The 19,678-nt window shown below is 51.6% G+C and overlaps 1 protein-coding gene across 1 annotated transcript; it reads left to right on the forward strand.

Annotated features, from left to right (window-relative positions):
• The first annotated feature begins 317 nt into the window (after window positions 1–317).
• On the forward strand, window positions 318–18,778 carry KCNG4 (potassium voltage-gated channel modifier subfamily G member 4). The gene is made up of 3 exons (XM_010355635.2): window positions 318–398; window positions 2,537–3,333; window positions 16,897–18,778. Exons 2-3 carry the CDS (start codon window positions 2,578–2,580, stop codon window positions 17,698–17,700), a joined length of 1,560 nt encoding a protein of 519 aa, XP_010353937.1. The 5' UTR covers window positions 318–398; window positions 2,537–2,577; the 3' UTR covers window positions 17,701–18,778.
• The last annotated feature ends 900 nt before the right edge of the window (window positions 18,779–19,678 follow it).

The raw sequence follows: 19,678 nt of genomic DNA on the forward strand, positions 1-19,678 counted from the left end.
CTCTTGCAGGACCACACTGGCCGTCCCTGTGGGACTTGAAGTGCAGAGTCTGCTGCTCAACCAGAACAGCTGCCCTGGCTCCCTCCCAGCAAGAACCCCCAGACCCTCATCTCTCATAAGGAAAGGGACTTCTGGGTCCTTGAAAACAATCCCACCTCAATCCCCCAGGGCTCTCCTGCAGCTGCTGGAGAGAGATGCAGAATGAATGAACTTCTGGTTTCTGGAGGAGACACGGGAAGAAAAATTGGAAACTAACTCTGCCAGAAACTGCTGTTTTGGGAATTTTTTTTCTTCCCCTTCATCTCCACCACAAACCTGTCCCTTCCCCGGGCACCAAGACATGGGCTCCCCTTGCTTGGCAGAGAAACAGCTGGAAACTGGCTCCCTGAGACAAGAGGGTGAGTGAAACTTGAGGGGAAGAGTTAATGCTTGCTGCTGGGCGGGCGGGGGCCGGGGGGAGGTTGATGCTGTTAAACATCCTTGGCAAAGGTGCTGTTTTAAGTGAATTCCTTTCCCGTGCTCCAGAAGGAGCTGCTTGCCAGCTGTTTGGAGAGTCGTAGACTGCAAAATTGGGTTTATTCAGTGAATGCAGAAAGGGGATTGAACAATCCAGAATTGTTCAGGTTCTGGAAGGAGCCCCAGGCTGGGGGACAGAGTGCTGGGTTGGATTTGGATTTGCTGTGTGACCTTGGACAAGTTACTTCCCCTCGCTGGGTCTTGGTTTTTGCACTGGGAAAATGAGGAAGCTTGCAAAGGGATCCCAGGATTTCAAAATACTCTTCTCTCTGCAGGCTCCTCATCCTCCTCCAGCCATCCCCTGTGAGCAAAGTAATGCATTCGGAACAACAGAATGTTGTGTGGGGAGCAAGAGTGTGAAATAGGCTGCAGTTCACTCTCCACTATCTACCAGAATCCAACTGGCTCTGAAATTGAGAGGAACTTTGATTTCCATTCAGCCGCCGAGTTTCTCTCTTGATTGGAGTGGAGTGCATCTGAAAATGTAAGCTTATAGATGCTTTGGAAATGGCTCTGGCTAGAATGAATGGCATAAGAAATGGTTGCAGGATCTGAAGGTTAGAAATATTGTGGAAAGGACTTTTTAAATATGTGAATTGGCTAAATCTAAAACACTCACACTAAGTCAAGCACCTCATATAGGTCTGAAAAGGAGAGAGCATTAGAGGCCCCTTCATTTTTTTCTTTTTGAGACGGAGTATTGCTCTGTTGCCCAGGCTGGAGTGCAATGGCACAATTTCGGCTTACTGCAGCCTCCGCCTTCCAGGTTCAAGCCATTCTCTTGCCTCAGCCTCCTGAGTGGCTGGGACTACAGGCACATGCCACCATGCTTGGCTAATTTTTGTATTTTTAATAGAGACGGGGTTTCATTGGCCAGGCTGGTCTCGAACTCCTGACCTCAGATGATCCACCTGCCTTGGCCTCCCAAAGTGCTGGGATTACAGGTGTGAACCACTGTGCCCGGAGGCCTCCTTCATTCTGCAGATACAAGACCATGGCCCTAGAGAGGGGGAGTAACTGGCTGGAGGTCACACAGCAAGGATGGCTGAGGCAAGCACACAATGAACATGGAGGAGTACTGTGATTGCAAGTATGCCATGCTCCTTTGTCCCCTTAGCAAAGGCCTCCCCAAATGAGAAAGCAACCAAGAGTGATTAAGTGAGACTGGTGGAGTTCCTCCTGAGACCTAGATGCTTAGATGCTGTGCTAAGGACAGTCACATTCCTGGTCTGTTCCAACCTTTAATAACAGACCCTCGCTGAACTTCCTGATGTCAGGTGCTTGCTAAACTGTAGGCAAGACACGCAAGCCTTCCGTGCATCAGCCTCCTTATCTATAAAGTGGAGATCTTATGTCTACTTTGTGAGGTTGTTGAAGTGAGTTAGGGGAAGCCAGGCATGTCAGAAGCATCTAGAAGTGTTATTAATACACACTTTCTTGTATATTACTGCATATAACCCTTGCCATGCCCTACGATGTGGGCACTCAAACTGCCCCCGTCACACAGATAAAGCAAAGGACTCAGAGACACTCAGTAACCCACCTGTGGTGGCAGTCCGTCTTGAGAGCCAACATTCTTAAGCTCTATTTTTACCAACTGTACCTTGCAAGATTAGTCCGAGTCTTGTCATTTGAATGAATGATGCTGAGATCAGAGAGGTAAAGCCACATACCTGAGACCACAGAGCCCAGAAGTGGCACCGCTCTGATTTGTCCAGCTCAGGACTGAATTACTCATCCATGCAATTCAGTCCCCATCCATGCAACGTCTGTTCTGGAGACATTCTTCTGCGATACCAGTAGCTGTTCCACCAGGGAAGGGTTTTGTTCACTGATGTATCCCAAGCACACAGTAGGTGCCCAATAAATATGTGTTGAGCTAAAAGTTAAAAGAACAAGCCATGCAGATGCAGTTGCAGGAAAGCACATGTAAGAACATCTGCAGTCGCGACATCCAGGACTCTTTGCCCCAAGACTGATTTCCCTTCCTTTTTCTCGCTCTTTGTCCCTTGGGTGTCAGACTGGTAAACCCAGCACTTCCTCCCCGTGTGGTCTTCAGCAATGCCCATGCCTTCCGCAGACCGGGGCCTGCATCCCAGACACCACCACTATGGTTCCCACAGCCCTTGGAGTCAGCTCCTGTCCAGCCCCGTGAAGATGCCGTCCATCAAGGGCCTTTACTACCGTAGGGTGCGGAAGGTGGGCGCCCTGGACGTCTCCCCGGTGGACCTGAAGAAGGAGATCCTGATCAACGTGGGGGGCAGGAGGTATCGCCTCCCCTGGAGCACGCTGGACCAGTTCCCGCTCAGCCGCCTGAGCAAACTCAGGCTCTGTCGGAGCTACGAGGAGATCGCGCAGCTCTGCGATGATTACGACGAGGACAGCCAGGAGTTCTTCTTCGACAGGAGCCCCAGCGCCTTCGGGGTGATCGTGAGCTTCTTGGCGGCCGGGAAGCTGGTGCTGCTGCAGGAGATGTGCGCGCTGTCCTTCCAGGAGGAGCTGGCCTACTGGGGCATCGAGGAGGCCCACCTGGAGAGGTGCTGCCTGCGGAAGCTGCTGAGGAAGCTGGAGGAGCTGGAGGAGCTGGCCAAGCTGCACAGGGAGGAGGTTCTGCGGCAGCAGAGGGAGACCCGCCGCCCTGCCTCGCACTCCTCGCGCTGGGGCCTCTGCATGAACCGACTGCGCGAGATGGTGGAAAACCCGCAGTCCGGGCTGCCCGGGAAGGTCTTTGCTTGCCTCTCCATCCTCTTCGTGGCCACCACGGCCGTCAGCCTGTGCGTCAGCACCATGCCCGACCTCAGGGCAGAGGAGGACCAGGTGAGTGGCCTCTGATGGGGCCCATGGCTCCATCCCGCAGGGTGACCGGGCGGAGGTGTCTTTTAGGGGCCTACGAAAATGTCTTCAGGTCTTAAAATAAGAAGAAAAAAAATGAATATTATCCAACGTGGATTATATTCATTATTAGACCATCAGTGATAAAAGACAATTTTTCATCTTTTTTTTTTTTTGGAGTCCTACAAAGGCAAAAGTGCCTAAGGCTCACTGTGAAAATCATTCAGTGGCCCTCAGTCACGCATGGACTCAGTGGGCCAGACAGACCCAGCATCACCTCTCCAGGCTCTCCTGACTCTGTTACTACAGGCAAATCACTCCACCTCCTCTCTGAGCCTGTCTCCCACTCTGTGAAATGGGTAATATCACCACCAGGGTTTACTCACCCAGTGAACTCAACATGTGTTTACTGAGCAGCACTCTGTGCTAAGCCCTAGACCAGGTCAAAAACATGAAATCCCTGCCTTCTTGAGCTAACATTCTCCTGGGCATCCCCACTCCATTTTCAGATGAGGAAACTGAGGCACAGGCCATTTATTTTCCTCAGAGCTCCACAGTAAGGACACCAATGATGCAAGGGTCCCCGGGCCTCAGTTTCCCTGCAGTGCTCAGTGTCTGGGCCAGTCTCACTGGATGGGAAACTCACAGGTGAGCTGATCTGTGAGTCACCCTGCCCCAGGAGGCCAGAGCAAAAAGTGCTGCTTGCCCACACCTTCATCCCCTTTCCAGGGAGTTACAGGAGACCCCAACACACCCTCCCTCCACCCGGGAACCAGATGGTCTGAGAAGCAAAATAAGAACCTAGCATTTGGTTGAGAGGGTTATTGGAAAGCTTCAGAGAACTAGATTGTTTGCTGATGTAAAAGATCACTCCTCCGCGGCACCGAGCTCCCCCGGGCTGCCCATCATCCTGACATTTGGAGCTTACCTTGTAATCAACAGAGAGAGAAACTAAACACATATGTAAGATGCTGCTTGCTCTATTTGGCTCATAACAGTTGCCAGCCCACCTAATAAGTTCGCTTTGCTTAAAGATATGTCCCAGGGCAAGACAACACGATCAGAGGACTTGCCAGATAGAAAGGACTGAAATGGAGAACCAGCCCGTGCCTCGCACACAGTAGGATCCCAGTAAATATGAGTTGAATAAAATGTGTCTTGTCCAACCTACAAAAGTTTGACCCTAAAAAAACCCCACAAAATATTTGAGCCTCTAAACAACTTGTTTTCCCATGGAGAAGACGATAATGCCAGTCATAGGCATGTTTTCATTCTACAGCATGAAAGCATGTGATTTAAGCGTCTGCTTGTTCACAGAAATATTTACGTATGGCCTCTGCAGTACAAAGATTAAGACAAAACAAGTGACCTCCCTACCCCATTTCTTAAGGGTGCCCTGATTCCAATGAATAAAGAAAGGCCCCTGGATGCCCACAAACCTGTTCCCTCTTAGAGATTTCCAGAGAGGGGAGAAATTGTGTAGGAGCCAGGATTTCGGTTGTGCAGAGGGCCAAGATCTTTTCAAAATCTAATGCTTTGAAAATGACGAAGGGTATGAGCCCAGGCCCAGCTTAACAGTGACTAGAGAAATCAAGTTAGAGGGGAGACGTGGGCCTGCAGACCTGTGCAGTCCAAAGTTTCAGCCGAGGATCAGGCAGCCACGTCTCCTCCTGGGACAAGAGAGATTTATGCCCGGGCCCAGCCACAGTATCTTTACGCTTTCTCCTTAGCGAACGCGCCTTTGTGTGTGTGCCCAGAGACAGGCTGAGGTGCTGCCCGGAGAGTGGCTGTGTTCCTGTTTAGATAATAATTCAGAGAGCAGGGAGGCTGAGGACGGGGCAGTCTTTGTTCTCCCAAGACGGTGACCTTAAATTTACGTAAAAGGATGATGGCCTCTTCCTGGACACACGTGCTTTGTGTTCCTTATTTGCCCTCAGGGAATGTCAGTCTGAGAGGGACCAGCTGCTTCTGGGTCAGGCAGTGCCCGTTGGGTGTGGGGCCAGTGTCCTGCAGATTGACCCTGATAGCATCCACGCAGATGAAATGTCACGATGGCAGGGTGGGGGAACAGACCCCAGGGCTATAACCCACAGAACTCCTCCATCCGAAACAGAAACAATGGATGGACATTTGCTGTAAGCAGTTTTCCGTTTTTCTACCTTCTCATAGCAACGTCCCTTGGAGTAAACCTGATAGTGGGGTAAAGGTCTGTGCCAGGGATTGCAAATTACAGTGGAGTCCGGGTGCAGCAGCTCACGCCTGTAAGCCGAGCAGTCTGGGAGGCCGAGGCAGGTGGATCACCTGAGGTCAGGAGATCGAGACCAGCCTGGCCAACATGACGAAACTCCATCTCTACTAAAAAAATACAAAAAACATTAGCCGGGTGTGGTGGCGTGCACCTGTAATCCCAGCTACTTGGGAGGCTGAGGCAAGAAAATCACTTGAACCCTCAGGCAGAGGTTGCAGTGAGCCAAGACTGTGCTACTATACTCCAGCCTGGGCAACAAGAGAAAAACTCCATCTCAAAAAACATTACAATGGAGAAGGGAAGAGGCAGTGTAGACAGGAAGGACCAAGCCAGCGCCTGAGCTCTTCTAAGGGGCACCAGATTTCAAAGTTCTGGATTTCCCTGGGGACTCTTCCCCAAAAGGATGAAAGAACCAATGTTTCCTAAGTGCCGCTCATGAGGCTGGCATTTCACACCGTGTACTGATTTCACCCCTGTGGCAGCATGGGGAAGTGAATACCACTTCCACCCCCATTTTACAGATGAGGAAACTGAGGCTCAGAGAGGTTTTATCACTTTCTTAAGTTCACAGTAAGTGGCAGAGCTAAGATTTGAACTCACCTCTGATTGGCTGTAAAATCCAACCCCCTATGACTACACAACACTGATACCATCTTTCTTTCCTTTCCTTTCCTTTTGTTTTCTTTCTTCCTTCCTTCCTTCCTTTTCTTTTTCTTTCCTTCTTTCCTTCTCTTTCTTTCTCTCTTTCTTTTTTTAAATTTGAGACAGGGTCTAACTTTGTCACCCAGGCTAGTGTGCAGTGGCATGATCTTGGCAGCTAACTGCAGCCTCCATCTCCTGGGCTCAAGTGATCCTCCCACCTCAGCTCCCCAAGTAGCTGGGACTACAGGTGTGCATCACCACACCCAGCTAATTTTTTTGTATTTTTTGTAAAGACAGGATTTCCCCATTTTGCCCAGGCTGGTCTCAAACTCCTAAGTTCAAGTGATCTACCTGCCTTGGCCTCTCAACATGCCGGGATTACAGGCATGAGCCACCGTGCCCAGTCCTAACTTTCAATTCTGGGCCACTTCACCTGTAGTCTAGAACTTCAGCCTCGGGGGCACTTTGTGCTTCTGAGGCAGCCAGACTTTGTGAAACAGCTCTCGGGCCAGCAAGATGGTGCAAAGGCCAGGCGCCCTGGGTTTCAACCTTGGCCTCACCCGTGACTAACCCAGTGATCTTGGGAAAGTCGCTTAACCTCCTTGAGCCTCAGTTTCCTCCTCTGTGAAATGGGGGTCTCTAAGCGCTTCCCTCAAGGAGTCATGTGGTGCATAAAGCAGCTGGGAGAGTGCCGATACACAGAGGTGCTCAGTGAACGTCCATCACACCGATCATCATTCATTCATTCATTCGGTAGTAGTTAACTGGAAACCAAACATTCATCCTTTACCTTCCTTCAGCAACAGTCATTGACTGCCCACTAAAGCCCATTCTTCTGGGTGCTGGAGAGAAGACAAATTTCTTACTTCCTTGGAGCTTAGATTCTGAGCAGCCCTGCTCATATTTTTTTTTTGGACTGGGTTTCACTCTGTCACCCAGGCTGGAGTACAGTGGCACAATCTCAGCTCACTGCAGCCTCTGCCTCGCGGGTTCAAGCGATCCTCCTGCCTCAGCCTCCTGAGTAGCTGGAACCATAGGCAGGCATCATCACGCCCAGTTAATTTTTGTATATTTTGTAGAGATGGGTTTCACCACGTTGGCCAGGCTGGTCTCAAACTCCTGAGCTCCAGTGATTCTCCCACCTCGGCCTCCCAAAGTGTTGGGATTACAGGTATGAGCCACCGCACCCCAGCCCCTGCTCCATTTTTCTGCATTGACGTTTACAAAACATGAAATCGAGCACCTTAAAGGGAACAATTTAGTGGCATTTAGTACAATCACGATCTTCTGCAGCCACCACCACCTCTATCTAGTTTCAAAACTTTTTCTCAGCACTCCAAAAGAAAACCCGGTCCCAATTAGGCAGCCTCTCCTCCCTCCTCTCCTGCCAGCCCCTGGCAACCACCCATCTACTTTCTATCTCCATGAATTAGCCTATTCTGGACATTTCATAGAAATGGAGTCATGCCAGGTGTGGTCTCCTGTGACTGACTTCCTGCTCCAGCATCATGTCTTCAAGGTCCATGCACACTGTGCCATGTGTCAGACCTTCATTCCTCTTCATGGCCGAATACTATTCCACTATATGTATATGCCACTATTGGTTTATCCATCCAGCACTGATGGCCTACTCCATGTTGATAGCTGAAGACAGAAAGACACACTCCAAAGACCGACCCCCACCTCCAAGGAACAAGATGAGTTTGAGACATGAAGCCAGGGTTCTGTTCCCACAGCTGCCACACAGACCCCTTTCAATAGGCAGGATTCAAGATCTAGTCCTGACCCTCTTTTTTTTTTTTTTTTTTTTTGAGATGGAGTTTTGCTGTTGTCACCCAGGCAGGAGTCCAGTGGTGCGATCTCAGCTCACTGCAACTTCCACCTCCCAGGTTCAAGCGATTCTCCTGCCTCAGCCTCCCAAGTAGCTGGGATTACAGGCACGCAACACCATCCCCAGCTAATTTTTGTATTTTTAGTAGAGATGGGGTTTCGCCATGTTGCCCAGTCTGGTCTCGAACTCCTGACCTCAGGTGATCCACCCACCTCTGCCTCCCAAAGTGCGGAGAGTACAAGCTTGAGCCACCCCGCCTGACCCCGACTCTCACTTGAATGCACTGGGAGATCCAGGGCAAGTCACATCCGCCCCCAGACCTCAAACTCCTGCTGGTAAAATGATGGTCTGGACTTGGCATTTTACGGCTGACTGGTCTCTAGCATCCTTCCAGCCCTGGGCACCTGCAGCCTCATGTCCTTGTCTGTTTGCTGCAGTTTTCCAGGTTCTTTCTTTCCCTCTGCCTTCATTGTCCTCCCTGCCATTCATCCGTCGCGCCCTCTCCACGTGACCTCAGACCTGGCCGGACAGCTCTGCCTTTTACCTCCCTCCGGGGCAGCCTGAACTCCACTGGCCAGGACCGTTTTTCTTCCTCTCTACTGCTACTAAGACATCCCAACCACTGCAGATAGTATCAGGTCATGGAAAGGGCCAGCATCTTCAGTTTGCTGGTCCTGGGTTGAGTCCCAGCTCTCCCACTCTCTGGCTCTGCCCTCAGATAAGTCCTTTTCTTTCTCTGTGCCTCTATTTCCTCACCCATCAAAGAGGACAATCATAACACTATTCAGAGGGTGGTGCTGAGGACTGAATGAGCACCTGTATATCAGGTGCCAGCACAGAGTGGATGCTTGTTGTTTTGCTCCCCCTTGGAGCTGGGCTCACACCCCTGCACCTGCTCTGCTGCTCTGCTCACCAGCCTCCGTCCCTGGCTCCCTCCAACCTGAATTGCAATGGCCGAGTCAGGGGCCGGTGACTCAGATGTCCTCTCCATCCCCTTCCAGTGCCTGCCCTCATTGCTCCTCTGCTCTGGCTTTCAGCATGTCTTTTCTGAGGGCTTGCTCTGGCTGGAGACTCGGTAGGAGAAGCAGGGGAACTCACCACGCTCAAGACCATCCCTGCCGGCCTTCCCACGGTTCTCCTCCCACCTTGGGTGCTACTCCTGCCCCACAGCATTGCCTGGGGCTTTCAGGGATATTGTCAAAGGGACATGCACATCACACCCTATGGCAACCAAGTAAAGCACCCTTGGTGATGTCTCTGCAGCACCACGTGGGCTCTTTGGTTCTCACCTTCCTTCTCATCCTAGACTGTAGACATTTCAGTGTCTTACTAAGGTGGAGGGCTGGGGAAGGAAGGCACTGAGAGTGGTTTGTTTGTTTGTTTGTTTGTTTGTTTGTTTGTTTGTTTGTTTTGAGACGGAGTCTCACTCTGTCGTCCAGGCTGGAGTGCAGAGGCGCAATCTCAGTTCATTGCAAGCTCTGCCTCCCAGGTTCACGCCATTCTCCTGCCTCCTCAGCCTCCCAAGTAGCTGGGACTACAGACACCTGCCACCACGCCCGGCTTTTTTTTTTTTTTTTTCAGACTGGAGTGCAGGTTGCTTACTGCAACCTCCGCCTCCTGAGTTCAAGTGATTCTCTTGCCTCAGCCTCCAGAGTAGCTGGAACTACAGGCGCCCGCCACCATGCCCAGCTAATTTTTGTACTTTTAGTAGAGACAGGGTTTTGCCATTTTGGCCAGGCTGGTCTCAAACTCCTGACCTCAGGTGATCCACTAGCCTCAGCCTCCCAAAGTGCTAGGATTACAGGTATGAGTCACTGCGACCAGCCCACAGAGAGAGATTCTTAAAAGACCAACTGAGACTCTTGGGGCTCTCTCCCCAGGATGCAGCTCACCTTTTGGGCTGCCCTGTCCACCTCCCTGCCTCCTCACCCTTTAGTAAGAGGCCCCATGCGAGAGCCAGCTCCTGCCTCCTCGTCTATCCCTTTCTCGGACCATGAATCAGCTTCCTAAAGAACTGGCCTGCTCTCTGGAGCTTCTCTGTGCTCGGTGGCATTTAGTAATTGCTCTAGCAAATGCTTTTTATCCTAGTTTTGTTGCTTTGGGTTGTTTTTTCCTGCAGCTGTGTCTCTCCCTGTGTCCCGGCCAAGAAGCAACATTCCCTGTTTCCTGGCCTGGGGCTTCCCTGATGCTCTGCAGGTGACAGTTTCCTCTGCCTCCTCACACTCCCCCGGCCTCCGCGTGTCCAACTCCCAGCCCCCTGCAAGTGCCCTGCGCAGACACCGCCACCCCCACTTATTCATGAGTCGTTCAGGAAGGGCCCCTGCAGGCTGGACCTGTGCTGGACACTGGGAGGGTCCCTAGGTCTCTGCTTCGGTGGCTGCTGAAGGGATATTAGTATGGAGACGATGGGATGGCGGCCTGCCCTCTCCACACAGGGAGAACCACTTGAGGTTCAGAGTCAGTGGATACTTCTTAGACCCCTGCTGGGCTCCTGGCCCTGTGCTAGTCATTTCCCTGTTTCCTAATTTAATTCTCACTGCAATCCCATTCGACAGATCAGAAAACTGGGCCTCAAGAAGTTACGTACCTTGCCTGACAGCAGCTAAGCTAGTAATGCTCCCTCAGCGGCAGTTGGTTTTTTTTTTTCAAGACAGGGTCTTGCTCTGTTGCCCAGGCTGGAGTGCAGTGGTGCAATCTCGGCTCTCCTCCAACCTCCTGGGTTCAAGTGATTCTCATGCCTCAGCCTCCTGAGTAACTGGGATTACAGGCATGCACCACTAGGCCCCGCTAATTTTAGTAGAGACAGGGTTTTCCCACATTGTCCAGGCTGGTCTCAAACTCTCTTGCCTCAAGTGATCTCTTGTCTCCCGAAGTGCTGGGATTGCAGGCGTGAGTCACCATGCCCAGCCCAGTGGCAGCTGCTTTCTAATAAGAATTTGCTGGAAGCTCTAGAAGAGAAGTCAGCCATCCAACCTGCCCAAGGTGAAGGCCAGGGAGAGCCCATGGTGGATCAGCTGCAGGGCCTGAACCGGAGAGCAGCGGGGGTAGAGGATTGAGGAGGAAGACAAGCAACGTAGATTACAGAAGCTCCTACACTACAGTGTCCCTGAGCAGGTCTCCCTGGTGCCCACAATTGCCCTGCAGGATGAGAATCACCTTGCCCCGTTCACAGAAGGGAAGACGCCTTCAGTTAGATGACTCATGGGCCGGGTCCCATGATGGGGCTGACCCCGTCCAATTGGTTCCAACACTCTCAGAGTCCCTGTGTCCCAGCGTTGGGAAGGGGGGACAGCTGCTGGGAGTGGGCGGGAGGGGAGACCTAGGGAGGAGGGATTGTGGCTCATGATGACGGGCGGCTTGGGGGAGGCCCATGGGAGCAGAGTAAAGGAGGGGAAGGTGGCAGAGGGCACGGGCAGGAGAGAAAAGTGGCTAAAGGAGTGGGAGGAGGAGTGAGTCAGCACATCCCGGCCCCAGGAGAGCCTCAGAGGAAACAGCTCAGGGCCTCAGGCCAGGGCCAGAGGCACAAATGGTGAACTCACAGCAGGAGGGAGGGGAGGAAGAGATGCCGAGCTGAGGAATGGACCAGCCCTGACTAAGGAGCTGCAGCAAAAGTGAGAGGTGGCCACGTTCCAAAGCGGGACTGGCAGGAGTTGGTGGGAGGGACAGAGGGAGCGAGGAAGCCTCCAAGGTCATGTGGATCCTGAGCTCCTCCCAGATGGAGCTTCCCGAACTGGCCCTCTCTGCACCTGCAGGGCCCCCAGGGCAGCAGCTTTGCCCTCAGGAAACTCACTCTGCTGCTGCGTGAAACAGGTGCAGGCCAGGCTACGGGACCCCCCACTACTCCCACTTGCTGCCTCCCCCAGGAGTACGCAGCCAGCTCAGACTGACTGTAACTCAATATTCGCCCTTTTAAAGTGCACAATTTGGTGGTCTTTAGAATCATCATGGAGCTGTGAAGCCATCATTCCCTTCCTCCTCCACCCAACCCCGGACACCCACCCCTCTGCTTTCTGTCTCTGTGGATTTGCCTGCTCTGGACATCTCACTTAAATGGAATCATCCAACTTAAATGGAATCATCCAACATGGGGTGTCTGTGTCTGGCTTCTTTCACTCAGCATCGTGTTTTCAAGGTGCATTCATGTTGTAGCATGATTTAGCTCTTCATTCCTTTTCGTGGCTGACTACTATTCCATTGTATGAATAGGCCGCATATTATGTATTCACTCATCAGTTTGTGGATGTTTAAGTTGTCTCTACTTTGGGTCTATTATGAATAATACTACCATAGACTTTGTGTACAAGTTTTATTTTGTTTTGTTTTTTTGAGACAGAATCTCATGCTGTCACCCAGACTGCAGTGCAGTGGCACAGTCTTGGCTCGCTGCAACCTCTACCTCCTGAGTTCAAGTGATTCTCCTGCCTCAGCCTCCTGAGTAGCTGGGATTACAGGCGCCCACCACTATGTCTGGCTAATTTTTGTATTTTTAGTAGAGACGGGGTTTTACCATGTTGACCAGGCTGCTTTTAAACTCCTGACCCCAGGTGATCCACCCACCTCAGCCTCCCAAAGTGCTGGGATTACAGGCATGAGCCACCAGACCCGGCCTGTGTACAAATTTTTGTGTGGACATATGTTTTCATTTGTCTGAGCTATGCACCTAGGAGTGGAACAGCTGGGTTGCATGTTAACTCTGTTTAGCCTTTTGAGGACCTGCCAAACTGTTTCCACTGCCACCGCCCCATTTTACATCCACACCAGCAGTGACGGGTTCCTGTTTCTCCACAATCTCACCGACACTTGGCTATTGTCTGTCTTTATGATTCTAGCCATCCTAGTGGATGTCAAATTGTGTCTTATTGTGGTTTTGATTATCCTTTATTTCTGTTTAACTTTTCATTATGGAGAATTTCAGACATTTACAAAGTCAATAGAATAATATAGGGAACCCCTGGGAAACCATGACTCAGCTACACGCAATGGTCAATATTCTGCCACTTTTTTTTTTTTTTTTTTTTTTTTTTTGAGATGGAGCCTCACTCTATCACCTATCACCCAGGCTGCAGTGCAGTGGTGCGATCTCGGCTCACTGCACCCTCCACCTCTCAGGTTCAAGCGATACTCCTGCCTCAGCCTCCCAAGTAGCTGGGATTACAGGCATGTGTCACCACGCCTGGCTAATTTGTGTATTTTTAGTAGAGACAAGGTTTCACCATATTGGCAGGCTGGTCTCGAACTCCTGGCTTTAGGTGATCCACCCGCCTTGGCCTCCCAAAGTGCTGGGATTGCAGGCGTGAGCCATCGTGCCCAGCCAATATTCTGCCATTCTTGTTTCCTCTCTCTTTCCATCCCCTCTCCACCTCAAATCACTTATCATTTGTTACTATTTTTCTTCTACAGTTTTACAGGTAAAATGTACATACACTGAAATGCACAAATCTTAGGTGCAGAATTTAATAAGCGGATGCACCCGTGTCAGCCTCTCCCCTGTGAGTACAGAATATTTCCTTCACAGGCCATCCTTACACTACCCAGAGGCAGCCTCTGTTCTGATCACTTTGTGTACCTAGATGAGGCTGCCTGATCTCGAGCTTCCTGCAAATGGAAACACACAGCCAGCTTGCTTTGCTCCATGCCAGGCCCGTGGGATTCATCCGTATTGTTTCATCATTCATGCCCTGGGCCTTCTCCGGGCCGACACTTGTTCTTCTTCATTGTAGGAAGGAGCCAGAACACACCTCGCTCTGCCTGTGACAAGGGCTAGGAATAGAGTGACCAACCATCCCGGTGTGCCCAGGGACCAGGGGTTTCCTAGAACCTGGAACTTTCTGGGTTTAAGCACAGAACTTCCACAAAGGGAGAAAGGATAACTTTTTTCTTTCCTTCTTTCCCCTTTTCTTTTTTCTTCGAATATTTGCTAAGCTGGGAATTATTTCCTCTGCCCACGCTCCATAAACGCCCCCTGCCCAATGCTGGCATTTCTGAGGGACCAGTGCTGGGAGGCTGGATTTAGGATGCAGAGCAGAGCCTGATGCAGGTGCAGTGACGCGGCAAAGCAGAGCCCTTGCTGCAGTCCAGAGAGGTGGCCAGAGGGCCAGGCCGTGGGAGGGGAGGAGTCGGTGTGCATGGCTTGAATGTCCAAACGCCAGGCCCACAGGCAGGAGGACCCGGCAGAGCCTTCTCGGCCTCTCAGGAGTCACCTTCCTGAGCTATTGGGTCATCAGTGTGGAAGTTATTCCCAGGCTGTGAGTATTTTAAGCCTAGGAAGAAACTCCCAGGATGTCTGCAAAGAAAGAGGCCTTGTAGGCAGAATCTAGCTCAGAGCCTGAAAACCTTCCAGGTGCCTCAGAGTGAATGGGGGGAGTTGCCAAATGTAGATTTCTGGGCCCCACCCTAAGGTTTGGATTTTGTGATGGGAGCCCAAGAATCTGCATTTACAACAAGCACCCTGGGGGCTTCTGGTGCCAGGGTTTCCAAATCAGCTTTGAGAAATACCAATTCTGTTCCAAACTCTGTATTAGAAACTGAAGCACAGAGAGAGCCAGTGGCCACTACAAAGTCACACAGCAAGTTTGTAGCAGGGCTGGGGAATCGGAACCCAAATCTTCCGAGCCCTTCAGGATCCTGAAGCAAACCCTGGGTAGTCGTGGCGAAGGCCTCTCAGTGGGTTGGAGAATCCCCTCATCTTCCTGTAATATCCAGCAATAGGAAGAAGGTATTGCTACCCTTACACTGACCAGGCAGACTGTGGTCCATGACCAATGTATGATTGTGTTAAAATGGCTACAGTGCATCCTGTGCCTGCGAGGTGCACGGTGCTGTTAATGGCTTTATATGCATAATTTCCATTCATCACGACAGCTCTTCAGAGGTTAGACAACTGAAAGTCCAGAAGGGACAAGTGATTTGCCCAAGTAAGTGGAAGAGATGGGATTTGAAACTGTGCTAGGCTCTGGGAGTATTGTAACTAGACAAGCAGACGTGCTTTCTGGAGGGCTTGAAGGCTGGCAGGGCACAGAAAGTTCCTGATTCTCCAATCTTGCTAAAAAAAAACTTGCTGTGTGGCTTCACAGTGACCCCTGCCCCTCTCTGTGCTTCAGTTTCCAAAGAAGAGGCTGGAACACTCTGGATTCCACCCCTTGGCAGTGCTGGCTCTGACTCCCAGCCCTGCAATAGTCCACACAGAAGTCCAACCAGAAAGGTACCCTGCCCTGGACAGGCAAATAGAGACTGGCATGGTTCAGCCTGTTTCTCTTCCTCCAGCAGCCAGGCATAAAGAACATTTCCGCTTATGATTTCTGTGGGCACTGGAAATAATTTCTTTTTCCACTTCAGAGCACTTTAATCTAAAGAAAACTGTGGTTGTCAACATCTTGCCTTTTACACAGACAAGTTGCTTCGGCCATTCATCCATCCATCCATCAAGTATATGTATCGTGTGTGTGTGTGTAAAATATTTATAGCGAAGATTTCTACCCTGGCTCCGCATTTGAATTATCCATGGGGGTTCTGGAAAATTCTACTGCTCAGCTCAAACCTAGATTAATTAAATTAGAATCTTGGGAGGACCTGACCCAGGCAACAGAATGTTTCAAGGAACCCCAAGGTGATTCTAACCTGCAGCCAAGGTTGAGAACCACACATTAGAACAGTGCCTGTCAAACTTCAATTTGCATGAGTCACCTGGAGATCTTGTTAACTGCAGAATATGATTCCGTGGGATGGGGTGGGGCCTGAGATGCTATGTTTCTAACAACCTCCTCAGGGAGGCTGATGGTTTTGGCTCAAGGTCCACACTTTGAGCGGCAGAAGGGCTGGTGGAACTACCCTGAACTATTCGGGAGGAAGAACAAAATACAGAACGCAGAATGGCGCCCACCCGGCTGGAAGTGCCGAGCTGGAATCCCGCATGTCAAGGACAGCAATTACACATCCCAAGGGCCGTCCTGGGGATTTAGGAACCCTCTCTGCCCCACCAGCCTTCAAGCCATCAGAAATGATATCTGTTTGTCTAGTCACAGTATGCCCAGGGGTTAGCACCATGCCTGGCACAAAGTGGGCCCTCCATACATTTCTGTTGGCTAAACGAATGAGGGGTGGTAAACAACAAAGTTACAAAATAGCCAACAGCGGCTAAGAGACCCTGGTACCACCTCTTACGTATGTGAGCTCAGGCGAGTCACTTCACTGCTGTGACCAACTTCCTGGGCCGTCAAATGGGGTCATGCTGCCTGCTCACGACAGTGCTATGTGGCTCAAGTAACAGCAGGAGAGCATTGCATGGTCCCCCGAGGTACTTATGTCATTAAGGTAGAGGCTGGCAGCTATAACAAAGAGACCGCAAACTAGAATAGTTTTAAACCAAATTTGTTGTGCAATAGTCCCAAGGTGAGGGATGTGGGTGAGTATAGACAACTCTTATTCCAGATTCTCCCACCTTGATGTTCCCTTCTGCCCTGGAGCACTGGTCCAGTCCTCTCTTCTTAGCTGGGTTGCAGGCCCATCTGTGCTGTCCTGGCTCACATGAAGGATGAAAAGAGTGTGCACGAGTTAGATCCAGAGGTGGTTTGCATCACTTCTGTTTCCAGTCCAGAGGTGAGGACTTAGTCATTTCGCCACACCTAGTGGCAAGGGAAGCCAGAAAAACAGTCTCTGACCTAGCCAATCTGCTGTATACCCAGCCACAACTGGAAAATTGTGTAAAAGGAGGTTCTGGTGGACAACTAAGTCTACAGCACAAAGCTCGTGGGCATGAAGTCGTCCCCCAATTTCCAGCGCTGTTGCGGGTCCACTCTCTACCCCGCGTTGTTGCCTCTTCTCCCCGCAGGGCGAATGCTCTCGGAAGTGCTACTATATTTTCATCGTGGAGACCGTCTGCGTGGCCTGGTTCTCTCTGGAGTTCTGCCTGCGGTTTGTCCAGGCCCAAGACAAGTGTCAGTTCTTCCAGGGCCCCCTGAACATCATCGACATCCTGGCCATCTCCCCATACTACGTGTCACTGGCGGTGTCTGAGGAGCCCCCGGAGGATGGCGAGAGGCCCAGCGGGAGCTCCTACCTGGAGAAGGTGGGGCTGGTCCTGCGTGTGCTGCGGGCACTGCGCATCCTCTACGTGATGCGCCTGGCCCGCCACTCACTGGGGCTGCAGACGCTGGGGCTCACTGTGCGCCGCTGCACACGCGAGTTCGGCCTGCTCCTTCTCTTCCTGGCTGTGGCCGTCACCCTATTCTCCCCTTTGGTCTACGTGGCCGAGAAGGAGTCAGGGCGGGTGCTGGAGTTCACCAGCATCCCCGCCTCCTATTGGTGGGCCATCATCTCCATGACAACGGTGGGCTACGGGGACATGGTGCCCCGCAGTGTGCCAGGCCAGATGGTGGCCCTCAGCAGCATCCTGAGTGGGATCCTCATCATGGCCTTCCCAGCCACGTCTATCTTCCACACCTTCTCCCACTCCTACCTGGAGCTCAAGAAGGAGCAGGAGCAGCTTCAGGCCCGCCTCCGCCACCTCCAAAGCGCTGGTCCGGCCAGTGAATGTGAACTCCTGGACCCCCACATGGCCAGTGAACATGAGCTCATGAACGATGTCAATGACCTAATCCTGGAGGGCCCAGCCTTGCCTATCATGCACATGTAACTCAGCATTCCCTGTGACTACATGGTAACCTCAACCCATCGCCCTGCCTGAAACACACTCAAGGGTACCCCACATAGACCACCTAGTGATGTTCTAGAACCCAGGGAGGACTCCCAAAGCTGGAGGGGTATAAAACCACAGAGGCTGTGTGTCTGTGATCTTTGTCCCTCGGGGCCCGATGTCCCAGGCTGACTGTGTCCAGCCTGCTTGCCTTTTCCTCTATCTGCCCATCTACTGAGCACGTCCAATCTTGCTGGAGTAGCTCAGTCTTCTTTCATTCTCTTTTCCTTCCCAGCAGAGGTTTTAACATCCCAGGCTGGGTTCTGGATGCCCACAGAACTAGTAACCATTGGTATTTGCACACTGAGCCTACAGAATTTCATGATTTCGCTAAGACCATCTTTCCTGGGCCATGCCACCATTGGAAATCAAAGGTCCAGTCACTGCAAACCCCTCTGATCAAACTCCCCCACCCAACCTTTCCACGGGTTCCAGAGGGATCAATATGTTCTCCTTCCGCTTACCACCACCAGTGGTATTTCCCTAATGCTGCTGCCTCCTGCCAGCTCTGAACACTTGTAGCTAAGAAGGAAGAATCAGCCTTTTTGCAGTAAATCCCATGTTGAGGCTGATGCCCACAAGCCTGCCATCCCCCACCTGGAGCTCAAGGAGGAGCAGGGCATCCCCAGGCATGTCTGGGACCTGGGACCTGAGACCTGGGACCTGGGCAGAAACTCCACTTGCCAGCACAGCCAGGCCTTCCTTGGCCGCCTGGACTCTTGGTGTGGTGTTCTCCAGTTATCCAGTCCTTAGCCTTGACAGAGACAAACTCTTTCAGGGTCCACGTTGTCCCTTGAGAAGATCGTTCCTGCTGCTGGTTCCTCCCACACTGCAGGGGATCATGGCTTTTCATCCACAGCTGAGCCCCCATGGACTCCGTGTAGCTTTGGCACAGAAACAAGGGGAATTGTAGGCACTGCCCCCTGCTGGCTTCCCAGACTAGTCTTCTCCATGCTGGAGACAGACATTCTTAGCTCACATTTCAATGTATTTATTTATTTGTCCATTCATCTGTGAACAGAGTCTGTCCTTTGCATCCAGGGGAGGAGGCAGATGGAGGTCTGAGTCACTGGAGATAAAGCAGCATATTGTGAGAGCAGGCAGGAAGGAGCAATGAATTCCAAGCAGTGGGCTCCCAAAGGTTTCACAGAGACATGGGCAGGGCTGGAGAGTAGAGGGGTATTTTGGGAGATGAAGCTGAACAGGTGGGTTGGGATGAGAAGGCGTGGGCCTTGCATGCTCTATGGAGGGCAGAGTGATGTGCACAGGCTATGGGTTAGGGAGATGATGAGGCTGGATTGGGCGTCAGAAGCCCAGTTTGGGATGAGGAGCCATTGAGCCATTCAGGCAAGACAGCCCTCCCTCCTTCCTAGGATTAATCATACAAGGTTCTGTCAAATCCTGGCTTCTCCCAGAAGGACACACCTGGGAGACATCCTGATGGCACTTCCCCAGAGTGGCATGGCCCGCACAGGAGTTTGCTGTTGGCTCTAAGACCCCTGGAGAAAGTGCACGAGATCCAAACGGATGACAGTCAAGCGGTTTAGGCCCTGCCAATCTGATGTAGTGTACGTATGAGAGTAGTCAGCATTTTACCACTGCTAACAAGTCCCTTGCTGTTCATTCGTTCTGTTAGTTTTTCACAATGTCCTGCTATGTGCCAGGCACAGTCCTCCACAGATGGCAATGCCAGGCAGCAGCGTGGCAGAGGGCTCTGGCCCAGGAAGCGCCCTGCACCAGCATCTAGTGTCCAGGGAGCCTTGGCCTCCTGGGGAGCCCACCTTTCCTTGGAGTCCTCCGGGTGTCCCCCCAGCTGATGCGGGCACATGGCCCCATTCTTTTAGACCCCAATCTTTCCCAAGCTGACATGTCACCAGGTGACATAGTAGTGCAGTGGCCATGACACAAGGAAAGCCCC

The sequence above is a fragment of the Rhinopithecus roxellana genome, chromosome 20 (assembly GCF_007565055.1).
Source record: "Rhinopithecus roxellana isolate Shanxi Qingling chromosome 20, ASM756505v1, whole genome shotgun sequence".
In the NCBI taxonomy this organism is placed as follows: domain Eukaryota; kingdom Metazoa; phylum Chordata; class Mammalia; order Primates; family Cercopithecidae; genus Rhinopithecus; species Rhinopithecus roxellana.

Coding starts and splice junctions, on each gene's coding strand:
- KCNG4 (XM_010355635.2), top strand. CDS start 2,578: ATGCCCATGCCTTCCGCAGACCGGGGCCTGCATCCCAGACACCACCAC. Junction 3,334..16,896: donor TCAGGGCAGAGGAGGACCAG/GTGAGTGGCCTC, acceptor TTCTCCCCGCAG/GGCGAATGCTCTCGGAAGTG.